The sequence below is a fragment of the Drosophila melanogaster genome, chromosome 2L, assembly GCF_000001215.4.
Source record: "Drosophila melanogaster chromosome 2L".
In the NCBI taxonomy this organism is placed as follows: Eukaryota; Metazoa; Arthropoda; class Insecta; order Diptera; family Drosophilidae; genus Drosophila; species Drosophila melanogaster.
Genome location: NT_033779.5, coordinates 11,100,889 through 11,120,607, shown reverse-complemented (window position 1 = coordinate 11,120,607; position 19,719 = coordinate 11,100,889). Strand labels below are relative to the sequence as shown.

The 19,719-nt window shown below is 46.0% G+C and overlaps 5 protein-coding genes across 7 annotated transcripts; 3 read left to right on the top strand and 2 right to left on the bottom strand.

Annotated features, from left to right (window-relative positions):
• The first annotated feature begins 288 nt into the window (after positions 1-288).
• CG6230 (uncharacterized protein) lies at positions 289-4,973 on the top strand. Its single transcript, NM_135646.3, has 7 exons — positions 289-2,467; positions 2,533-3,442; positions 3,502-3,698; positions 3,764-3,906; positions 3,967-4,099; positions 4,154-4,297; positions 4,353-4,973. Exons 1-7 carry the CDS (start codon positions 437-439, stop codon positions 4,470-4,472), a joined length of 3,678 nt encoding a protein of 1,225 aa, NP_609490.1. The 5' UTR covers positions 289-436; the 3' UTR covers positions 4,473-4,973.
• On the bottom strand, positions 4,785-6,594 carry Gr32a (Gustatory receptor 32a). Its single transcript, NM_078819.5, has 4 exons — positions 5,289-6,594; positions 5,170-5,232; positions 5,023-5,112; positions 4,785-4,948 (listed from the first exon to the last, which is right to left on the bottom strand). The coding sequence occupies exons 1-4, from the start codon at positions 6,423-6,425 to the stop codon at positions 4,853-4,855; spliced, it is 1,386 nt and encodes a 461-aa protein (NP_523543.3). The 5' UTR covers positions 6,426-6,594; the 3' UTR covers positions 4,785-4,852.
• Positions 6,595-7,546: 952 nt separating this feature from the next.
• On the top strand, positions 7,547-10,051 carry Idua (alpha-L-iduronidase). Its single transcript, NM_135645.2, has 4 exons — positions 7,547-8,115; positions 8,177-8,594; positions 8,673-9,628; positions 9,687-10,051. Exons 1-4 carry the CDS (start codon positions 7,659-7,661, stop codon positions 9,764-9,766), a joined length of 1,911 nt encoding a protein of 636 aa, NP_609489.1. The 5' UTR covers positions 7,547-7,658; the 3' UTR covers positions 9,767-10,051.
• l(2)gd1 (lethal (2) giant discs 1) lies at positions 9,757-13,665 on the bottom strand. Of its 2 annotated transcripts, none has more exons than NM_001259047.2 (6): positions 13,487-13,665; positions 11,801-13,399; positions 11,311-11,742; positions 11,101-11,252; positions 10,359-10,503; positions 9,757-10,292 (listed from the first exon to the last, which is right to left on the bottom strand). In NM_001259047.2, exons 1-6 carry the CDS (start codon positions 13,541-13,543, stop codon positions 10,173-10,175), a joined length of 2,505 nt encoding a protein of 834 aa, NP_001245976.1. In that variant the 5' UTR covers positions 13,544-13,665; the 3' UTR covers positions 9,757-10,172. The 2 variants fall into 2 exon arrangements, with proteins under 2 accessions (NP_001245976.1, NP_609488.1); NM_135644.4 differs by having other exon boundaries at positions 10,359-10,449.
• A 297-nt stretch (positions 13,666-13,962) lies between these two features.
• Positions 13,963-19,645, top strand: Reps (RALBP1 associated Eps domain containing). Of its 2 annotated transcripts, NM_135643.4 has the most exons (7): positions 13,963-14,541; positions 14,597-15,001; positions 15,084-15,403; positions 15,472-16,256; positions 16,328-16,764; positions 17,199-17,285; positions 17,439-19,645. In NM_135643.4, the coding sequence occupies exons 1-7, from the start codon at positions 14,395-14,397 to the stop codon at positions 17,979-17,981; spliced, it is 2,724 nt and encodes a 907-aa protein (NP_609487.2). In that variant the 5' UTR covers positions 13,963-14,394; the 3' UTR covers positions 17,982-19,645. The 2 variants fall into 2 exon arrangements, with proteins under 2 accessions (NP_609487.2, NP_001245975.1); NM_001259046.2 differs by lacking the exon at positions 17,199-17,285.
• The last annotated feature ends 74 nt before the right edge of the window (positions 19,646-19,719 follow it).

Sequence of the window (19,719 nt, the reverse complement as noted above, 5' to 3'; positions counted from 1 at the left end):
GTAAAACTTTGCACTACAGTAAGTATTATTAATTAAAATTTATTAAGCTATACAAAATTATTTTAAAGACGATCCTGGTCTAAGTAAAACAGAAGCTGTTTCCCAAAAATATAATGGTTAATAAAATATTTACATACTTTGTACATATGGTATTAATATATTATGCTAAATTTTTGGGGGTTTGTGTGAATTTAATGTGCTGACAACAAAATGAATTTGAATTTAAAAATCCGATAACATATCGCTGACACTGGATTTCCAACACTAAGTCGGCGCTATCGATAGCATAAGACAAACAGCTGGTGCCTGTCAACGTTGCTTGAATTTTCACAATTTTTTTTTGCCGCTATGACATTACAACTATAAAAAGTGCTTTAGATTTTCTAAAAACCTCACACAGGAAACGCGCTGCAGTAGGAGTACCCACCTGAAACCGATGACCGAGGCAGCTGGAGCAACCAACCCAGGAGGAGCCGCCGGAGACGCGGAATCGTACGGCAAAGAAATGGCTCTGCAGTCCGGTAGGCCGAAAGAGCCAACCAAGTTGGACGACCTGGTGCAATATGTGAGCCTCCATGTTCGCATACCCACGCCGTTGACCGGTGTTGTGCTGCCCTTTGTGCCACTTTACCTGTCGGCATTCTACCTGTGGATCAACGTTACGGGTGGACAGGAGAATGATACCACCAATAACGATGTGATAACTGCCGATAACCAAACGACCACGGATAATATAACAACTTGGAATGACGTGGGATTCATCGGCGTACTAGCCATTGCCTTTCTGCACATTCTGACGCTGCTCTTCTGCTACTGGAGCGTTCACGTGCTGGCCTTCCTCACTTGCCGTCGTGTAAAGCTCCCCGGCGCCAATGTGCTGGCCAAAGTCGTACCCACTCCCAACAATGGCAACTCGAAGATCGTCCCCATTCGGTCCTCCAAGCTGGAGGATGGCTCAACACAGTATTATTTCGTTTTCCAAAAGACCAAATACGTTTGGAATGAGGATCGGAAGACATTCCGCGCCGTCGAATTCCCGGTAAATGGACTACTGAGCACCTATTCCTCATCTAGAGGTTTGGAAACTGAGGAGGACATTAAGCGGGCTACTCAAACCTACGGAAATAACGAAATGGAAATGGTGGTTCCTGAGTTCCACGAACTTTTCATAGAACGCGCCACTGCGCCGTTCTTCGTGTTCCAAGTGTTCTCCGTGGGACTGTGGTGCATGGACGACTACTGGTACTATTCCCTGTTCACGCTTTTCATGCTAATTGCCTTCGAGTGCACTATTGTTAAGCAGCAGCTGCGGAACATGTCCGAGATCCGAAAAATGGGCAACAAGCCCTACCTGATATACGCCTTTCGTCAAAACAAGTGGCGTCACCTTGGATCCGACGAGCTGCTACCCGGGGATTTGGTGTCGATAACGCGGTCCCAAAACGACAACATAGTGCCCTGCGATCTGGTCATTCTTCGAGGCTCTTGCATTGTGGATGAATCAATGCTCACTGGCGAATCAGTGCCACTAATGAAGGAGTCATTGGAATCCTTAGACAATTTGGACGTTGAAATGGACGCCGAAGGAGATGGAAAGCTGTTTGTGCTGTTTGGTGGCACCAAAGTAGTCCAGCATACTGCCCCGACGAAAGAATCGCTTCGAGCTCCTGACGGTGGTTGCATCGGCTATGTTATCCGTACTGGATTTAACACATCCCAGGGCAAACTACTGCGGACAATCCTGTTCGGCGCAAATCGCGCAACGGAGAACAATGTGGAGACCTTTGCTTTTATCGCTTTCCTTATGGTATTTGCCGTAGCCGCAGCATCTTATGTGTGGGTTAAGGGCAGCGAAGACCCGGAGCGCAATCGCTACAAACTTTTCCTGGAGTGTACGCTCATCCTCACGTCCATAATTCCGCCGGATTTGCCCATCGAGCTGACCTTGGCGGTAAACACATCACTGATCCAGCTAACAAAGTTGTTCGTGTTCTGTACAGAACCCTTTCGGATTCCATTCGCGGGAAAAGTGCAGATTTGCTGCTTCGACAAGACGGGGACACTGACCACGGATAATCTGATGGTGGAAGGTATTGCAGGATTGGCTCCCAATGGGGCTTGTGTCCCCATTGAGAAGGCGGAGGGAAATACGGTTCAAGTGCTCGCCTGTTGCCATTCATTGGCTCTGCTTGATGACGGATTGGTAGGAGATCCACTTGAGAAAGCCACTCTAGCAGCTGTAGATTGGACGCTTACCAAGATGGACAGCGTCATCCCAAAGCGACCACAGTTTAAGCCATTGAAGATCATTCAGCGCTATCACTTTTCATCGGCACTTAAGAGAATGTCTGTGCTAGCTGGTCATCTAATTCCGTACTCCAATGAGGTTAAACACATAGGAGCCGTAAAGGGAGCTCCTGAGGTCATTCAAAAGATGCTGCGCGAGGTGCCCGCGGACTATGAGAAGGTATCTAATTCGAATCTTATTGTTATATAAGTTTATATCAATTTTCAACAAAATTTTATTTTAAGGTGTATTTGGAATACGCTCGTCGTGGAGCACGCGTACTGGCTTTGGGAATTAAGGATCTTGGGACCCTGGGCGCTCAAAGAGTTAGGGAAATGAAGCGTGAGGAAGTGGAGTGTGACCTGACATTCGCCGGATTCTTGATTATTTCATGTCCCATGAAGCCCGATTCCAAATCTGTGATCAAGGAGCTTATTCAATCCTCACACAAGGTGGTCATGATTACGGGCGACAGCCCGCTCACCGCCTGTCATGTGGCCCGCGAACTGCGCTTCACCCGTAAAAAGCTGATCATTCTCACCCCGCCCGAGGAGGATCGTAAGAACAACTGGAGCTGGGTATCTATTGACGGGGATCAAAGCTACGAACTGGACACTAAGCCTGGTAGCAAAAAGCTTTCCCATTTGCTAGCCACACATGATCTCTGCATTACCGGAGAGGGATTGCAGTATCTGCAACAGAATCAGCCGCAATATATGCGCCAACTACTGCCACAGATTACGGTCTGTGCGAGGTTCGCACCCAAGCAAAAGGAGCTCGTAATCACACAGTTAAAGCAGCTGGGTTACTGCACGTTGATGTGCGGCGACGGCACCAACGATGTGGGTGCCCTTAAGCACGCCAACGTGGGCGTCTCCCTGCTGACCAGCGCTCCAGTGAAGCGCAAACGCACCGAGGAGGAACAGCAGCAGGCGGCGGCCAATGCAGCTGCAATAGCAGCTCAGGCACAAGCCAATGCCAATCAACAGTTGACGACCAGGGAGCGGGCATTGCGTCGGCGCCAGGAGCATCTCAATCAGACACAGGCTCGCCTCCAAAACGCACTCCGCGACATGGAAGAGCAAACTATGGTCAAGTTGGGTGATGCCTCTATAGCGGCGCCATTCACCAGCAAGTCTTCGTCAATTATGTGCGGTGGGTATCATTGAATTATTGTTTATGTTCCTTTCGACTTAATGTGTTCTAATTTTTAGTTAACCACATCATTAAGCAGGGTCGTTGCACGCTGGTCACCACACTCCAAATGTTCAAGATCCTTGCTCTGAACGCCCTCATTCAAGCCTACTGTCAGTCCGTGCTCTATATTGATGGAATAAAATTCAGCGATACCCAAGCCACCATGCAGGGTATTTTCATTGCCGCCTGCTTCCTCTTTATCACACGAGCTAAGGTAAGTAAAACAGCGCTTTAATTTTATTAGAACAATTTAAAGTATTGTATTTGTTTTTTATGTAGCCGCTGAAAACTCTATCCAAGGTAGCTCCACTGCCAAATATCTTCAACTTCTACACGATATCGACCATTCTCAGTCAGTTTGCTGTGCATTTCGGAACGCTCTACTACCTGACCAGCCAAGCCAACATTTTGGCACCGCCTAGGTGTGTTTGGCTAGAACATTATGAAAAGAAAAGCATTTGAATTGATAATTTGTTTTGCAGAGAGGGCAAAGTGAAGTTGTACATTGATATGGATGCCGAGGAGAAGACCAAATACGATCCAAATATTGTTAGCAGCACGGTGTACATAATTTGCCTATCATTACAAGTCGCTACCATTGCGGTGAATTACAAGGTACGCTCCCAGACATATCGTGCAACGCAGAATACTAAACTTAAACTTACGTAGGGCTATCCGTTCATGGAGAGCTTGCGCTCCAATCGCATGCTGATGTATGCCATCGGAGCCTCCGCTGCACTGGTCATTCTTCTGTCCACGGGACTGGCGCCCGAACTGACGGAATTCTTTGAGATAATTGACTTCCCAACGGATGTAAGTACTTGAGTATATTTTATTGTTATAATGTATATAATGTTATCATTTTCAGTTCCGTAAAACTTTGCTCGGCGTCCTGGTCCTAGATATTGTAGGGGCTTTTCTTTTGGACCGTATTTGCTCATTCCTGTTCGGGGAAACGCGTCGCAAATCTAAAGTGCTGAACTGTTAGGACCATTTTATACTAAATACTAGAAAAGTAATGTGAAAGCAGGCGCAAGCCGTACGTTCCACTAGAGAAACCCCTTTCGTTTTTATTTGTACCCCCATAATGATGAATAACAAAACGTAATATTATGGCGTCGGTTTCATAAATATTGAAATTCTTCATCTAAGAATCAACATAATGCATTTAAGGTGTATTATCAGGCAAGTGTATTATCGGGCATCCTATATCATTTTATTTTGACAAATTGAGATCTTTCGATTTTTTCGACTCTCCCGTATATGCGATTAGTGAAATTGTCGTAATATTTGTAATGCTAATAAAAATAGAGAAAAGTTCGAAAGCCGCGATGCATATTTATCAAATACTTTTGATATAGGTTACATTTAAGTTTGTTCTGGTACAGGATCCTCTACTTTCGAGTCTTCGAGCTGTTTGAACTGAATCAAGATTACCAAGTATGTTGTGACGGCCGAAAATATCTGAAAATAAACAGCAAATACACAGAACTTGCAGTACATCCCATTAATAAATAAGGGATACGTGGATTATATACCTTGAATAGTGTGGAGTTATCTATCGCAAAAAATCCATATGCCGTGAATTGCACCTCCTGTTTAATGCTCTTCGTAAGGAACTTATCAATCTGGTAATGAAACCCTTAGCTAATCACTTTGATTCATTTCGTTTTTCAATAACTTACGATATTCTGATACTCCTTCGACTTGGCATACACCCTTGCAAGAATTTGGGATGTGGCATTGGCCTTGAAATAAAAACACTCATGAATATTGAGATCTTATCTCCGATGTAGTTGCTCACCTCCGTGGTGGTCAGACCACAGCTGCGTGACAGCAAAGCCAGCAGGGAAACGTGGAGACATAACCAGGCGAAGCACCACTGCAATATGTTTGGTGAAACCATGCCCTTGCCGGTAATCTGGACAAAGAGGTTGTAGCAGTTGGTGGTGACCGTGTAAAAGGAGTAGCCCAGAAACGAGACCAGAATCAAGTTGCAGCAATCGTTGATGCCCTTGTAGATACGCAGCAGTTTGTTGTGCATGCGGTATATGAATAGCGAGTCTTCCGGGAAATGTTCCATTAGAGCAGGATTGACATTGGGATTGACGTCACCACGCTGCCGCCTCGCTCGTGCTCCACCTTCTTTGCGCCTATGCTGCTGCCCATAGGTGTAACCATTTAGCAGCTGGTTGATGAAATGAAACCGGATGTACACAATCCTGAGCAAAGCCGATGCGAATACTATATATGTGGCGGTCAGACCGTTCTGGATGCCATAGAAGGCCAATAGTATATAGGAGGTGGGTGTGATCTCGCCTTGCACGGCATATATTTTGAGCACGATTATATAAGCCTGGCAAGCGGTGATTCCTACTAAAAACTTTACCAAGAACCCAAAATTTTGGCTCAAATTGGCACCAAACTGGCGACGCACTTCCTCGTCGAGTTGAAGGATTTCATTCATTATCCGCAACATGCTCGTGGTATTGTGGGCACAAACGAAAACCGTAAGGGTATAGGTTAGGATGCAGAGCAGCAGCTCGATCCACTGGTTCACATTGTCCGTCTCGCGGTAGGAGAAAAATAATTGCGCCGATATCGGTGTAAATAAGCTGTAGACATTGAAGATGGTCAGGGCGTGGACCACGCCTCTTACGAAGAACGAGTAGAACTCATTCGTTTTGGTCGGAGGACCCACCTCATAGTCGGAGACCTGTTCGTATATTGGCATCAAGCCACTGGCCTTGAGCACGGACAAAATGGTGCGAATGTCCTCGAAAACGGGATGATCATGGTTCCTCGCTGGCATAGGTGGTGCATCCCTACTGAAGGCATCGCGGTTCAAGACGGGTGGCCGGTACGGCGAGATTCTTCGCGGATACGGATGTGATCGCGTTTTCTGCGTGGGCATTTCAATTACCCAAGTGTTCGGGGACATGGCCAACGTGGCACTGACAGGACGAAAGGATTGCACTAACTGGATTGAACAGCGTTCATTTAAGTGGGTTCTGAGCTATCTGATTTTGTCGTGGGCCCACTTGGGCCCGAGACTTTGCCATTAGAGTAATTGCTTGGCATTGTGAATTATTGAATATTGCCAATGGAGAGGAAATCAATTATTCCATGGATGAATTTTGATGAATTTATAGAAAGAGTTATTTATTTTCTTAATATTTACAATTCATAAGTATTTATATTGCTTAATAGTTTTATTTCACATAATGCAAAAGATTCTAGGAAATGTCTGCTCAATTCCTATTCATTTTCGTTGCGGCGACATTGGGGTTTTTCCATATAAGGATTCCCCTAAGTCCTGCGTTAATCCCCGCAAAACAAATCCCATAAATATAAAATTGAATGGCGAACCAATTGGAGGACCAGTTCACCCTCCAATGTAACATGTAACATGAGCGTGTTATGGGTGTATTATCACTGGGATGCGTGAAATGTTATCTTTGTCACACCTTTTCCGCTTTTCCGCCCCCATAGCACCCACACAAGGACAAACTCCATTTCGCACACACACATCCACGTATTTTTCCACCCCCAATGAGGGATTGCAATTCAATGCGGCTCGTGCTGTTGCTTTTCTTTTTTGTGTCATTCCCAGCTTTACTTCCTTTACCTTTTGGGGAGAGAGACTCGTGACGAGAGAGTGCTAAACGGGCACGCTGTTGCTTTCGGCACACGCCTCACTGTGGGTCGAGGAAGGAAATCGTTCGCAGGAAGCTTAGGAGACAGACTTGACACGAATTCTTCAGTCAAAAATGATTTTTTTAATGGTATAATGATATACTGGCTATAAGCTTTACTGTCATAAAGTTTAGTTAGTTGTCAGCTTAAATCAGTGTATTTTAAAATAATTTTAACATGTTTTATTAGTTAAACTATTAAAGGTTTTAATGGATAATTGGAAACATTTTCATTTCATCTCTTGGGTTAAGCATGACTTTGTGTTCCAACTGAACCCACTGTGACGCACTGCCTGTGACGTCACGGACACGGCTTTAGCTTTTGGTTTAGCTCACTCCGACAGATACAGACACACCGAGAGATAGGAGGGAAGGTGAGAGAGCCACTCTTATCAGCAGCGGCATCGACAAATCGAAGACAAAACAAAACCCGTCATTAATCCCGCAGAGAAAGTCGAGCGAATCGCTCATCGCACGGAATGCTGTCGCTACTCCTGGTTCTGACGACGCTTGCCAGGATCCACGCCCACTACACGAGCGGAGATGTGGTCTATCACACAATGCCGCACTTTTGGACGGGCGTGGGCTTCTGTCCCGCCGGACGCATTGATCACGAGGGGATTAGCGCCGCCCTGGGCGATCCAGCCCTTCGACTTAATCTTCGCCTGATTGCAGCATTGCCCGTGGGCGCGGTGACCCACATTCGCATCCACTGGCTGCTGGAGCTGATACAATTCTGGCAGTACGACCCCAGCGGAATACCGATTTATGATTTTTCCAAGTTCGATGACTTCATTGATTTCCTACACGAGGAACTGCGCTTGTCCCCCGTTCTGGAGTGGATGGGCAATCTGGGTGGGGTTTTTTCGGAAAACCCCATGCAGCAATCCTTCTACTGGGAGCACTTGGTTAAGACCACGATTAACCACCAGATAGGTAAGCATGGCCTACGCACTCTCTTCAAATGCGTACCTACAGATTCCTGTCTGTTCATCAGCACGACACGGTTCCTCCAGATTGGTCAACTGGCGCTATGAGACATGGAATGAACCGGACCTTCGTGGGTATAACAAGCAAAACTTTACGGCACACACCTTTCTGGATTACGTTCAAGCTGTGCGGCGGGGTTTGAGTAAAGCTGGAAACCTGGACAACCAGGACGGAAAGGTTCCACTGCCCATGTATCGCTCCCTGCGCGGCCCTGCAGGACTCTTTAAGGACTCGAATCATCCGCTCTGCTGGAATCTATTGGAGCTATGCAGTCAAAGAGTGGTTTACTGTCCCATCGACATACTGACTTTCCACCGAAAGGGAATCGAAGGCACTGCCACGGAAATCGTAAATGGTTCGCTTTCCTTGATGGCCAAAATCTATGAGGAGTATCCCAATCTCAAGCAGCTGCCGGTGGCCAATGAGTAAGAACTAAATTATCAAAAAATATGCTAGAAATACATGGTAGTCCTTATTGAAATCCTTACTTTTCAATCTCTCAGTGAAGCCGATCCTGTGGCCGGTTGGAGCACCTCCCGGGATTTTCAGGCGGATGTGCGGTATGGAATCACACTGATATCTACGGTAATGCAGTTCTGGCATGCCAAGCTGGCCGGTGGTCCACTGAGTCGCTTGGAGTCGATTAGTCATGACAACGCCTTCCTGAGCTACCATCCCCACGAGTTCACACAGCGCACCCTTCTAGCCCACTTCAGGATGAACGAAACCAAACCACCGCACTCGCAGCTCGTTCAGAAACCCGTATACGCTGCTCTGGGAATGCTGGCGAAGCTGGGCACCCGGGCTGCGGACGTGGAAATGGTTAATATGGATACTAAACATAGCGTCCAGGTCCTGCGTACAGTATCCGGTGGATTAGGCGGTCCTGGTCAGTATATGGCCACAATATTTCTGAGTCCCGAGGAGGCGGGTCCAAAGATGACAGCCTTTCATCACAAGTACACGCTAAACATGTCGATAGCGAATGAGTCGGCCTTCGTCACCGAGCTCCTGGTGCCAAAGGAAACGGATCCGTACTACATATGGCAGCAAGCTGGAAGTCCGGCTTATCCCAACGCCACTCTAAGGGAAGCGATGCGAAGAGCCCAAGCACCTAGACTCTACAAGACGGGACCCATCTGGCAGTACAACAGCGAGCTAGTTATCAACTCCGCCAGCATCCCACTGCCCTGGGCGATGCTGCTCCGGGTGTGTTCCGCATCTTGGCCCAAACTGCGACGACCGCAGCAACTTTCCATCGCAGAGGTGACTCAGCGTGAGGTGTTCATTAGCTGGATGGAACACCCCAAATCCACGCAGTGCCTTCTCAGCTACGAGGTGTGGTTTAAGGAACGCGATAATCTGGGTCGCTCCGCCGACTGGATGCTCATCTCACAGGGCTGGCATCTGCCATATCCGTCGTTTCAGTATGCGCCCGGCGATAAGGGATCCGTCAATGGTGAGCATAACCTGCAAAATTTCCATCTTTCATAACCGAAATCTTTTTTTGTCGGCAGGTTTCTATAAAGTTCGCGGTGTGGATGTGTTTAATGAAACCAGTCCCTACTCACAAATAGTCGAATATCTGGAGTTGTAGTTCAACAAACAGTTTATAAATCAAAAGAAAATATTTATGCAATGTGAAAGCTAACATAATCAGGTTTCGGCTAGGCGCTAGTGGACCGATCCTACTCTCAATCTGTCTCTCTTGGAATGGACTGACTTCACCGGCACAATCTTCTGGACTTGCGCCTTCGCCTTAACGCCGGCAATATCATATATACATATATTATTTATATATAAAGATATTTATAGTACATTATATGTGTTGTGTTCGTAATATATAAATGCCTTCTTCCTGCGAAGGAATCGGCAAAAGCGTACATACTTAGATAAATTGAATTTTCTGTGAGGGATATTTACAAACAAATAACTTAGTGACTTAATCGAGAACAATCGCAAGGGGACGCGTTCCTATTTTATTTAAATTTTCTTGTTTAGCCCTAGGCATCCAAGACCAACCACTTTTCGGTGATGTGCTCCATTTGCTTGGTGAGAATAGGATTGCGAACGCGTATCTTGACTTCCAATTTTCCACCTACTTGCTTGCGACCATCCATTAGCTGTTTTAAGGAATACATAGGTTAAATTTAAGTTTATATTATTTTATTATAGTAGTTATCACTTACATCATATGTGTCGTGTATCTCGCACTTGGTCTCCAATGGCTGCAGCTTGACATTTACGGTTCCGATCAACGTATCCGATCGCAGAAAACCTCTGAAACAACACAGGGGCAGTTTACGACTTAGTCCACAACAATCTATACTGCAGCTATTTATATTAAATGCGTAGCATTGGATGACATTTATTTTTTGTTTGAATTGTTGGGAATTGAGGCGTAAAAATTTGTAAAAATATTTCATTAAAATGTTCCTTGTGAGAATCAATCAAGAAGATCAATGGGTAGACACATACGGTGAAATATATGTGTGCTTGAAGCCGTGACTCGTACGATACTGTTTTACGGGACCAAAGGAACATGCTTACTACGGGAAAAATTTAATAATTCAAATTAAGAGCTGAAACTTAATATTAAGAGCAAATTAATACCCAAGCGAAACCTACAAATTGGATAAAAATATTTAGTAGGTATGCAGCTCAATCAACAGCTTTTTAAATTTTCGCAAAATGATCTATGCCAAATATTTTTTAAAATTATATATATATTTTTATTTAAGTCTTTAAGGCTATTTCAAAATGTAGAAGATTACTACTCATCGGATATTACTAAGTATTCCTTGGAAAATTAATACGCGTAAATAAGATCATATACCGCCTCCGTTAGTTGAGATTAATATGCATGGAAAGCTTCTTAGTACGGATTAAATAATTGTTCTAGCTCAGTTCTTTTATGTACGGGCAACTTACCCTCTAGAGTATATTTCAAACTTGACGCCATGCCGCTTAAAGATTCTCTGGAACTGACGATTGGTCCGCTGGATGTCAACCTTGAAGCGTTCATCGTAGTCAGGACTGCTGGTGTCTCTGATAACATTGGTTTTAGTCTTGAAAGATTCATCCTTAAAACGAAAACATATAAATAATTGGTGAAACTTTAAATGTTGGTAATTAGCTTACATTGAGCAGGGGAAACTCTACGCGCACATAAGTATCCACGTCCTTGGGATTGGCCACATTGTAGCTGATTCCCCGGACCACAACAATTTCAAGCTCACTGTCTGTGAGATCTGTGTTGCAATGCACAATGTTGAAGCTACGCTTTTCATAGTGAAACTTTGGCAGTGGTTCATTCTTTCGTTTCGAGTATCGCACCAAATCCAAATCCTTTTGCACAGTTAAGGCTAAATTTTCAAACCGATTCATGCCTGCTACATCTCCCATAGCTTTGTGATGATCTCGCGTATTTTTGCACATCATCAGTTGTTTTGCCAGCTGCTCCTCCATGCGAACACCAATTTCACAGATATCATCTGTCGGATCGCATTCCTCAGCAGATACAATGGCAAAGGAGGCTTCTAGATTATCCCTTTGTGAAGGCGGGACGGGAAGCTGAAAAAAAAAAATATATAGTTAGCCATACAAGAAGAAGATGTAATGCAAAACTTACAGTGCTGAGGTCCACTGGCAATCCACTACTCGCTGCATTAAGAAGGGAATCGAATCCCTTGAAGATCTTGAGGTACTCCTTCGCCTGATCTATTTCTCCCGCTTTTTTGGCCTCTATAGCAGCTAGCTTAAACTCCTTTTGGCGCTCGAGGAGCAGTTTCATTTGTTGCTCGGCAATATTATTCTTCTGCTGATTGCCAGACGTGCGTGTTGTTAACTCTTTGGGCTTAGGAGGTGAAGGTGCTTTTCGAGGAGCTGTAGGTGTCGTCGCACTGGAACTGGAGGGTGTTCCTCCTGCGGAAGTACTTGCTGTTGGCGGTGGAGATGTAGGCGAAGTGGGCAGCGACGGTGTCGGCGCGACAGGAGCAGCATCAGCCGTAGGCAGCGGTCCAAAACCTGGTGGCACAGGCAGCTCATCGTAAGGCACTGGTTTGCCTGCCTTGTACAACTTTATGGCATCTTCGTATTGCTTCACAATCCTTCCAAAGCGTCTTGCTTTTCCGCTATTGTTTTCTGCCTTGGCTGCCGCTTCTACAGATTGATATTTCTCTAAACGTTGCTGCAGAGCCTCCAACATATTTGTTGCAGCTGCTAGAACAGGAGCAGGAGCAACAGGTGTGGGTTCTGGGGCAGCAGTAGGTTCTGCGACAGCTTCTGCGGCTGCTTCTTCTTGCATTTTTTTAAGGAATTCAAGAAACTCAGCTGGTGGAGGGGGCATGTCACTCAAATCAACTTCCTGTCCGTCTTCACACATTTTTATAACTACGTCAAATTGCTTGACCACTTTGAGAAACTGAAGGGCAGTAGATATGTCACCACTGCGCTTAGATTGCAGTGCAGCAGCTTTGTAGTCCGTCTGGCGGCTGCGCATTTGCGTCACAAGAGGATTAGGGGGAGATGTGGGAGCCACAGATGTAGTGGGCTCCACGGGGGTGCCGGGGGTTGGTGGATCTGGAGCTGCACGACTAGGCACAGGCGGAGGGGAAGCAGGTGTGGAAGGAGCTGGTGACTCCTCTGCAGGCACTGGAGGAGCCTGCCCGCCAATTGGCTTTACACTGACTTCAGGTGGAATGTCATCCACGTTAATGGACTTGCCAGCCGCTGCCTGCCTGTGCAGATCTTTCAGAGTCTTAAGGCCTCTTCCAAATCGCCTTGCTTTGCCAGAATCGCCGGCAGTCTTGGCATTGGCCTCGGCCTGCTTGTACATTTCCAGGCGCTGTTTGATAATGCTTAATGTGTCCACAGTCGTCGTGGGCAGAAAGGTCTGGACGGGTTCCTCAGAGGCAGCTGGCGGTTGTGCGACAGGCTCCTCTTCCTCTGCCTCCTCTAGACCACCGATTCCGCTCAGCTCGCCAAGAAGATCCGGATCGCTTTCCAAATTGTCATCATCATCATCGTCGCTGACATCACGCAAGCTGTCGGCTATCATTTTGTCCAAATCACTGGCGGGTAACAGCTTTGCTTTGGGCTTGGGCTTTGGCTTGGCTCCTTCTCCGCCGGTTATGGCCGCAAGCTCTGCCTCCAAATCACTGTCACCCCCATCGTCCTCACCATATCCAGCGCTGGGATCAAAATCATCTGGGATTTCCGTAAGACCGAACTAAACACAAAAAACAAAAAAGACAGTCCAAACGATGAGTCATAATTAATAAATAGACGGATCTAGACTGTTTGTTTTTCCTCTCACCTGCGATAAATCGTGTTGCCTTCTTTTCGCTGGCTCTGGCTTCTTTCTGGAGAACATCCTTGATTGCACAGAGGCTGTTTATTAACTAAAATAAGTCTATAAAGACTTTCAAATCCTTTAAATTTTTGCGTCGCAACAGTTCAGCCGCAGACAACAATAACAGAGTGGGGATCACTGTGGTGCAACGAAAGGTGACGCAGGAAAGTCTTTGCGAATTGGTGACGTCAGTGGCACAGGGCTACAGGAAATTTGTTGACGGTTAAAAAAATATCGTTAAAAATAATGAAGAAATGATTTTTTCTTCATTCAGCAACATTAAATTTTATTATAGTTTAATCCATAATGAAATATAAATGAACATGGTAAGCCACCTTACAAAACATCAATCCTGCGGAACTAAACTTTTGCCGGTAACTAGGGCTGCGAAACGCTAACAGGTACAGGGCTGCCGCGCCAGCTGTCTAATCGAATCGATACCGCAACCTATCGATATCGAGAGCCAGCGCACACACAGTGCAAAAGAGTTTGCGAAAAAAAACCTGGACAAAAAGCCAAATTGATTGTGCGCCGAGCAGCTTGAGGCACTAGGTGTACCCTCGTCGACCAGTGCCGTGAATCCTCTAACCATCGTGGTTGTGGTGGCACCAAGAAGTTAGCGAAACCATCGTCCCCGCAGTTCTCCCAGCTTCCACCTCCTCCAACTCCGTCTTGGGGGCCAAAGGCAGAAAATCATCAGACTTCTGGTTGTGAGCAGCGCGGGGCAGCGGGGTCGGCACTGGCCTGCTGGGTTAAACGTGGAAGTAAACAAACGAATTGGATTCCGGGTCCAGGACGGACGAACGGGGCGTGGCTCGTTAACCAGCGGCTTGGTAAACGAAACCAGAGACGGCAACAAGTAGGCGACAGGCATGGACGTGTCCCTCACTGAGCCGGAGACGCGCTTCTACAGTGAGTTGTTCCAATGCTGCGACGTGGAGAAGACAGGCAAGGTGCCCATGCTTAAGGCCACCGAGCTCTTTCGCTCGGCGGACATCGCCAATGAGACCGTGATTGAGGTAGGTCCAATTTGTGTGATCGTGAGTGATTAATTATCTGGGTCTGGGCTTATAGATCACCGGTCTGGCGGGGATACCCTCCACGGCGCTACACATCTCGCGGACACAGTTCTACTCATGCCTGAAGCTAATCGCTGCTCATCAGGCGGCCATGCCCCTGCGCCAGGAGCTGATCTTGGCCACGTTTCCGCTTCCATTACCGCACTTTAGCTGGAAGGAGGCGGTTACAGCTCCGGTGGCTGTCGAAAATGGATTGACTGCCTTGCCACCGCCACCACCCACAGATCGCAGAAATTCACTGCGTCGTAACTCGCAGCAAGAGCAGCTGCAAGACACCTCTGATGTGCCCAGCACCGACTCCGAGGTTGAGCAAAACGAATCAGTGGACGATGCGACAGGCCATGGACGAGGTACGGATGGCTGTGGGGTCGTCAGCAGCAGCAGCCGCGAAAATGTCGGGGTTTGTACTTCTATCTTATCTTGTGACATTTGTAAATAAGCTTACCATTGACCGATCCCCGTCCATGCCTTATCTCTTTTAGCGACGACGAGGAGGCGGTACTGGTGGTGGATCGCCAGAAGCCTGGAGCACTAACAGTGACAGCCCCACGCCCACCAACAGCGTGGCTGAGCGGCCTTGGGCGCAGGACACCCTCTGGCAGGGTTTGCTGGGCGACGAGCATCGCCAGCTGCTAGGCACGGAGGAAGAGTCTTCCGATCGCCACAGCAGCGACGACGATGACAACGAGAGCGAATTGGTGACCATTTACCAGATAACCCCGGAACAGCGCGAGTACTATAATAAGCAGTTCAGGACGGTGCAAAGGGATCCGCATGGTCTGCTTTCGGGCCAAGCAGCAAGGTAAGTTGGCTTTAGGAACGTTTATAACTTTATTCTTCTTATTATTTTCTTATTCCTTTTTTTATTAGAAACTTTTTTGAAAAGAGCCGCATTCCTGTGGAGGAGCTACGTCACATTTGGCAGTTGTGTGACGTTACCCGCGATGGAGCGCTAAGTCTGTCTGAGTTTACGGCCGCCATGCATTTGGTGGTTCTACGGCGCAACAACATTCCCTTGCCCACAAGTCTGCCCCACTGTTTGCATCCCAACGTGCTACAAGCAGCTGCGTCCGGCAGTGGACAGGGGGTGACATCCTCGTCATCGGCGGCGCTGCCTCAGGAGCCACCTGAGGCTGATCTCCTGCACCTAAATGATGACGATGAGGACGACCATACGGATAATACAATCATAGCAGGCAATCTCAGCGGCAGCAGTACGACCAGCAAACCGCGTCCCAATGTGCCCAGCGACAAGAACATCATGAATCTGAGCAGCATATCCACGTCCTCGCAGGCTAGCAACAGTTCCAAACGTGAGGCAACACCACAGAATTCTTTGGGCAAGAACCGAAGCATCTCAAACTCGCCGAATGTGGAAAAACCTGTGTCGGGAACTGTTTCCTCTACGGCAAGCGCTGTAGACTCGACCAACGTCTCCAGTCAGTGGACAAAGTTTAGCGAATCTCCAACAACAAGTGCGGTTTCGGTACAGTCAACCACTGGGGCAGCACCTGTTGTAGCAGCCGGAGCAGCCGCTTCTGGCGCATCTAGTCCCGGGCTCAAGCCAGTCCTGTTTGATATGAAGCGCTCGGCCCAAGACGTGGTATCCAATCCGCAGATTCTGCACCCAGTGCCGCTAAGAGTGACGCCCATTGGTGAGTAGAAGAACTAAAATAGTATTCTATAAATTGAATATAAATATAATTATTCCTTATCTCATCTGTAGGCACCGCCATCGCTTCCTCAGCTGAGTCATCTAACGAAAACGAGAGCGCGGTGGCTCAGCGCGAGGATAGTCCCAAGGCCATCTCTTCGACTACTGTCAATAATCAGTCATCTGCTGTTGTACCCGGAATATCGGGAGTCGCTGGCTCCTCCCACCGCGATAGCAGCGATCTGCGTGCCATCCAACGGCCTCAAGCCAAAAAGCTGCCGGCCAAGAACAGTGCATTGCCACCGCCACCGCAACGCGAGCCCAGTATCGGATCCACTGGGCCAAGTGAGTCGCAGGAACCGCAGGCTGCCTACGTGGCATCGTCTTTGGCGTCGAAGAAGGAGCCACCGCCTCTGCCACCGCCAAGGCCACATCGTCATGCACGGAGCAGCAGTCTGGACTTAAACAAGTTTAAAATAGGCGCAACGGGCGGTGCCCAACAGGCGGAGGTATGTTATGTCCTATGGACCAACAATTTCCAATTTTATCTGAGAATTTCAATCTGTGTCGTTTTATATGCCTTGGTCATTAAATAAAGCCTTGTAGGGGATAGTATTTCGTAGATCCGCACTTATCCCCTGCAATGCTATAACAAACTAAGGAACTTCCAAAACATTCCGTGTGTTCCGTCTCTGTTTTCAATATTTGTGGTGTACTGTGCAAATGAAGGCGAATACAGTTTTGCTACAGATTCAATTTATTGAAATGAAAATACAGTGTCTTTTAAGAGTCCACAATTGTTAAGCATTTGCAAAGGAAACCGTAAACTTCGGGAAACCGAATTTGCTTATATTGTTTTTGTGTTTTTTGTTTGCTTGATTTTGCCTAACTACCTACCTATAACCTGTGAAATGTATATAAATATGGAACCCCTTTTGTTAAGATCACCGCGCAGGCCAGCTTCGATATGCAAACCTCAACGGGGTTTGCCGATTTCACGCACTTTGCCGACGAAGGCGCCGCGAACGTCGTAAGTCCAATCCTAAATGTATGCAACTCGTAAAGCATTCCACTACAATTGGCCGTAGCTCCACTAGTGTCATGTGTCCAAATTCAGTAGCTTATATAAATAAACGCATCCATTTGTATGATTGTCTTACTAATTGGTACTCTGACCTTATAGGTGGACGAGCAGCAGCTACACTCCTTGCCGCCGGCAGCACCACCGCCACAGGCAGCAGTGGTGCCGCCCACAAGAATCACTCTTCAGCAGGCACAGCAGCGCGTTTCTGCCTTCGAGGTTTACCGAAAGCCGCAAACGCCACGTGGATCGCAATCGCCGCCCCAGCAGCCGCCACCGCCGGCTCCAGCTGTTGGTTTGACCACCCAAACTGGTCAGCTGCCCAGTGCTGAGAGCTTTGAGAAGCGAGTAACCGCCATCAGTGACTCGCTACGTCACGTGTCCTTCAAACAGGGTCAGGCCAATACCACGGAAGTACTGCAACGGCTGCGGGAGCAGAACAACTCACTGCTCCACCTTTGCAACGATTTAAGTGACGAACTTCTGAGCGTCCAGACGCGCAAGGAGGAGATGCGTCTCAAGCTGGAGGGACTTAATGCCAGTGATAGTACAGGGCGAACGAGCTCCTCGATTTGCGCACCGGTGACAGCAAACGTGACCGGTGGATCCTCTGGTTCGGCAGGAGCTGCTTATACCAACGTTTAAGCAGCGAAAATGATCATGTGAATGAGGGTGAATCGATTTATTTTTGGGCGATATGTGACTTTCGTTTGCCTGTGTGTGTATTTTTGCGACCATTTTAAGTGTCTCGAACCAAAATTTAACATTCCTTATAATTTGTTATACTTTCTTTAAGCTATTAGTATATTTCCCTCTTTTCTGCACATTAAACTGCATTAGATACATATTGGGCGTAAGATTTCAGAAAAACTACGAATTAGTTTCCCTTAAATTTGAATACTAATTGAAATTACCAAAAACGGAGAAAAAATTGATAACGACCAAGTTTAATATGAAATCCTCGGATTTAAGGCAAATAGCTGAAATGAATTCATGCTATTAGTATTAATTCATTTGTTCATGCACTGAAAGAAATCGATTCACCTTTATGTTAAACACTTATTTTGTTGTTTCTGTATGTTGCAAGCACAATTTACGATTCGAGGTGCTTACACAACGATAAGACTGGGCAAATCTTTGAGTAGGCTCGTAAAATTTCGTTGTGAAAATATTTACACAGTCTGCAGATAAATATTCGCCAGATCTGAAAGTTCCAACAGCTTCTATGTAACTACCATTTGTTTACTCAAGAGCTTGCTCAGTCTTAAGCGGGTAGAAACACCAGCGATGGATCTGATAGCTCGTCCGTTTATGCATTGAAGTTGCTAATTTAATTTGTAGGCTAGTTAAATCTCAAGAACACAAAACAAATCATGCGAGAACAACAACAATAATGCCGCCTCTATAGATATTTATGCAGATCGATTTATATATGTATGTATATGTATATTTAGAGATATATGTATATGCGCTTCTCCTAATTGTTACGAGTAAATGACACACAATTCTTTCGCTTGACAGCCACTCCGCACTCCGTATCTCACCCTCACCCTAGTGATTAATGAAACTGCCACAAAGTGGTCCAATCCCAGGTGTAATATTTCCTGCTGCGAAGACATTTTACTTCTCCATTTGCTATTTATTACTGTTTTGTGTATGCCTCGAAAATGTCCCTTCTATTCATTCCGGCAATGAAAATTAAAAACCACAAAAAAAACATTAACTCAAAAATAAGAACTACAAAAAACGAACCTAAAAAGAAGCCAGGCTTAATGTTTAAGTATTAGAAAAGTGAAAGGTAAAAAATCGATAAAGAAATTCATTTCCTTGAAAGCTTAGCTTAGGTTTTTCAAAAAATATATACATCTTAATATATTTTCTATCTGTATAGTGTACACGATAAAACACAATAACACTTGATATTATCTACAATTACCAAAATTTCTTTCTACCGAAACAGGAGACAAATTTGATTTACTCGGACCACTGATTCTGTACGTATATGCTAACTTTGAATTTATCAGACATACCGGCATATATCACATCTTTTGCATATTTAAACCATTAGATATATGAGTTTTTCTTCAACTTGTTAAACATTTTCAATGACCTACCACCACACACAATCACACAAGAGAAACGAAACAAAATGTAATATGAAAAGAAAAAGTGATATTGAAACACTATGTAAACATATTATTACGTCGCTGCGTAATCAATGTGTATTGTTTTGATGGATATACATCTCTATGAATAAAGATAAATGTATTAAGTTGATGTTAAAATGCAATAAAACGAAAGTGCAACCGAAACGTGTTTTCTTGATTTCGAAAGAACGTTTCGCTGAGCGTCCATCCCTGGCATCCGCGTCGCCGATAACAGA

Excerpts from the sequence above, each read along its gene's own strand:
- CG6230 (NM_135646.3), top strand. The coding sequence starts at position 437 with ATGACCGAGGCAGCTGGAGCAACCAACCCAGGAGGAGCCGCCGGAGAC. Across the intron at positions 3,443-3,501 it reads GTCTTCGTCAATTATGTGCG|TTAACCACATCATTAAGCAG; the intron begins GTGGGTATCATT and ends TCTAATTTTTAG. Across the intron at positions 3,699-3,763 it reads TCTTTATCACACGAGCTAAG|CCGCTGAAAACTCTATCCAA; the intron begins GTAAGTAAAACA and ends TTTTTTATGTAG.
- Reps (NM_135643.4), top strand. The coding sequence starts at position 14,395 with ATGGACGTGTCCCTCACTGAGCCGGAGACGCGCTTCTACAGTGAGTTG. Across the intron at positions 15,002-15,083 it reads GCAGCCGCGAAAATGTCGGG|CGACGACGAGGAGGCGGTAC; the intron begins GTTTGTACTTCT and ends TATCTCTTTTAG. Across the intron at positions 16,765-17,198 it reads GCGGTGCCCAACAGGCGGAG|ATCACCGCGCAGGCCAGCTT; the intron begins GTATGTTATGTC and ends CCTTTTGTTAAG.
- Idua (NM_135645.2), top strand. The coding sequence starts at position 7,659 with ATGCTGTCGCTACTCCTGGTTCTGACGACGCTTGCCAGGATCCACGCC. Across the intron at positions 8,116-8,176 it reads CACGATTAACCACCAGATAG|CACGACACGGTTCCTCCAGA; the intron begins GTAAGCATGGCC and ends TCTGTTCATCAG. Across the intron at positions 9,629-9,686 it reads CGATAAGGGATCCGTCAATG|GTTTCTATAAAGTTCGCGGT; the intron begins GTGAGCATAACC and ends TTTTGTCGGCAG.
- Gr32a (NM_078819.5), bottom strand. The coding sequence starts at position 6,425 with ATGTCCCCGAACACTTGGGTAATTGAAATGCCCACGCAGAAAACGCGA. Across the intron at positions 5,233-5,288 it reads GTGGTCTGACCACCACGGAG|GCCAATGCCACATCCCAAAT; the intron begins GTGAGCAACTAC and ends TTTTATTTCAAG. Across the intron at positions 4,949-5,022 it reads ATAACTCCACACTATTCAAG|ATATTTTCGGCCGTCACAAC; the intron begins GTATATAATCCA and ends GTTTATTTTCAG.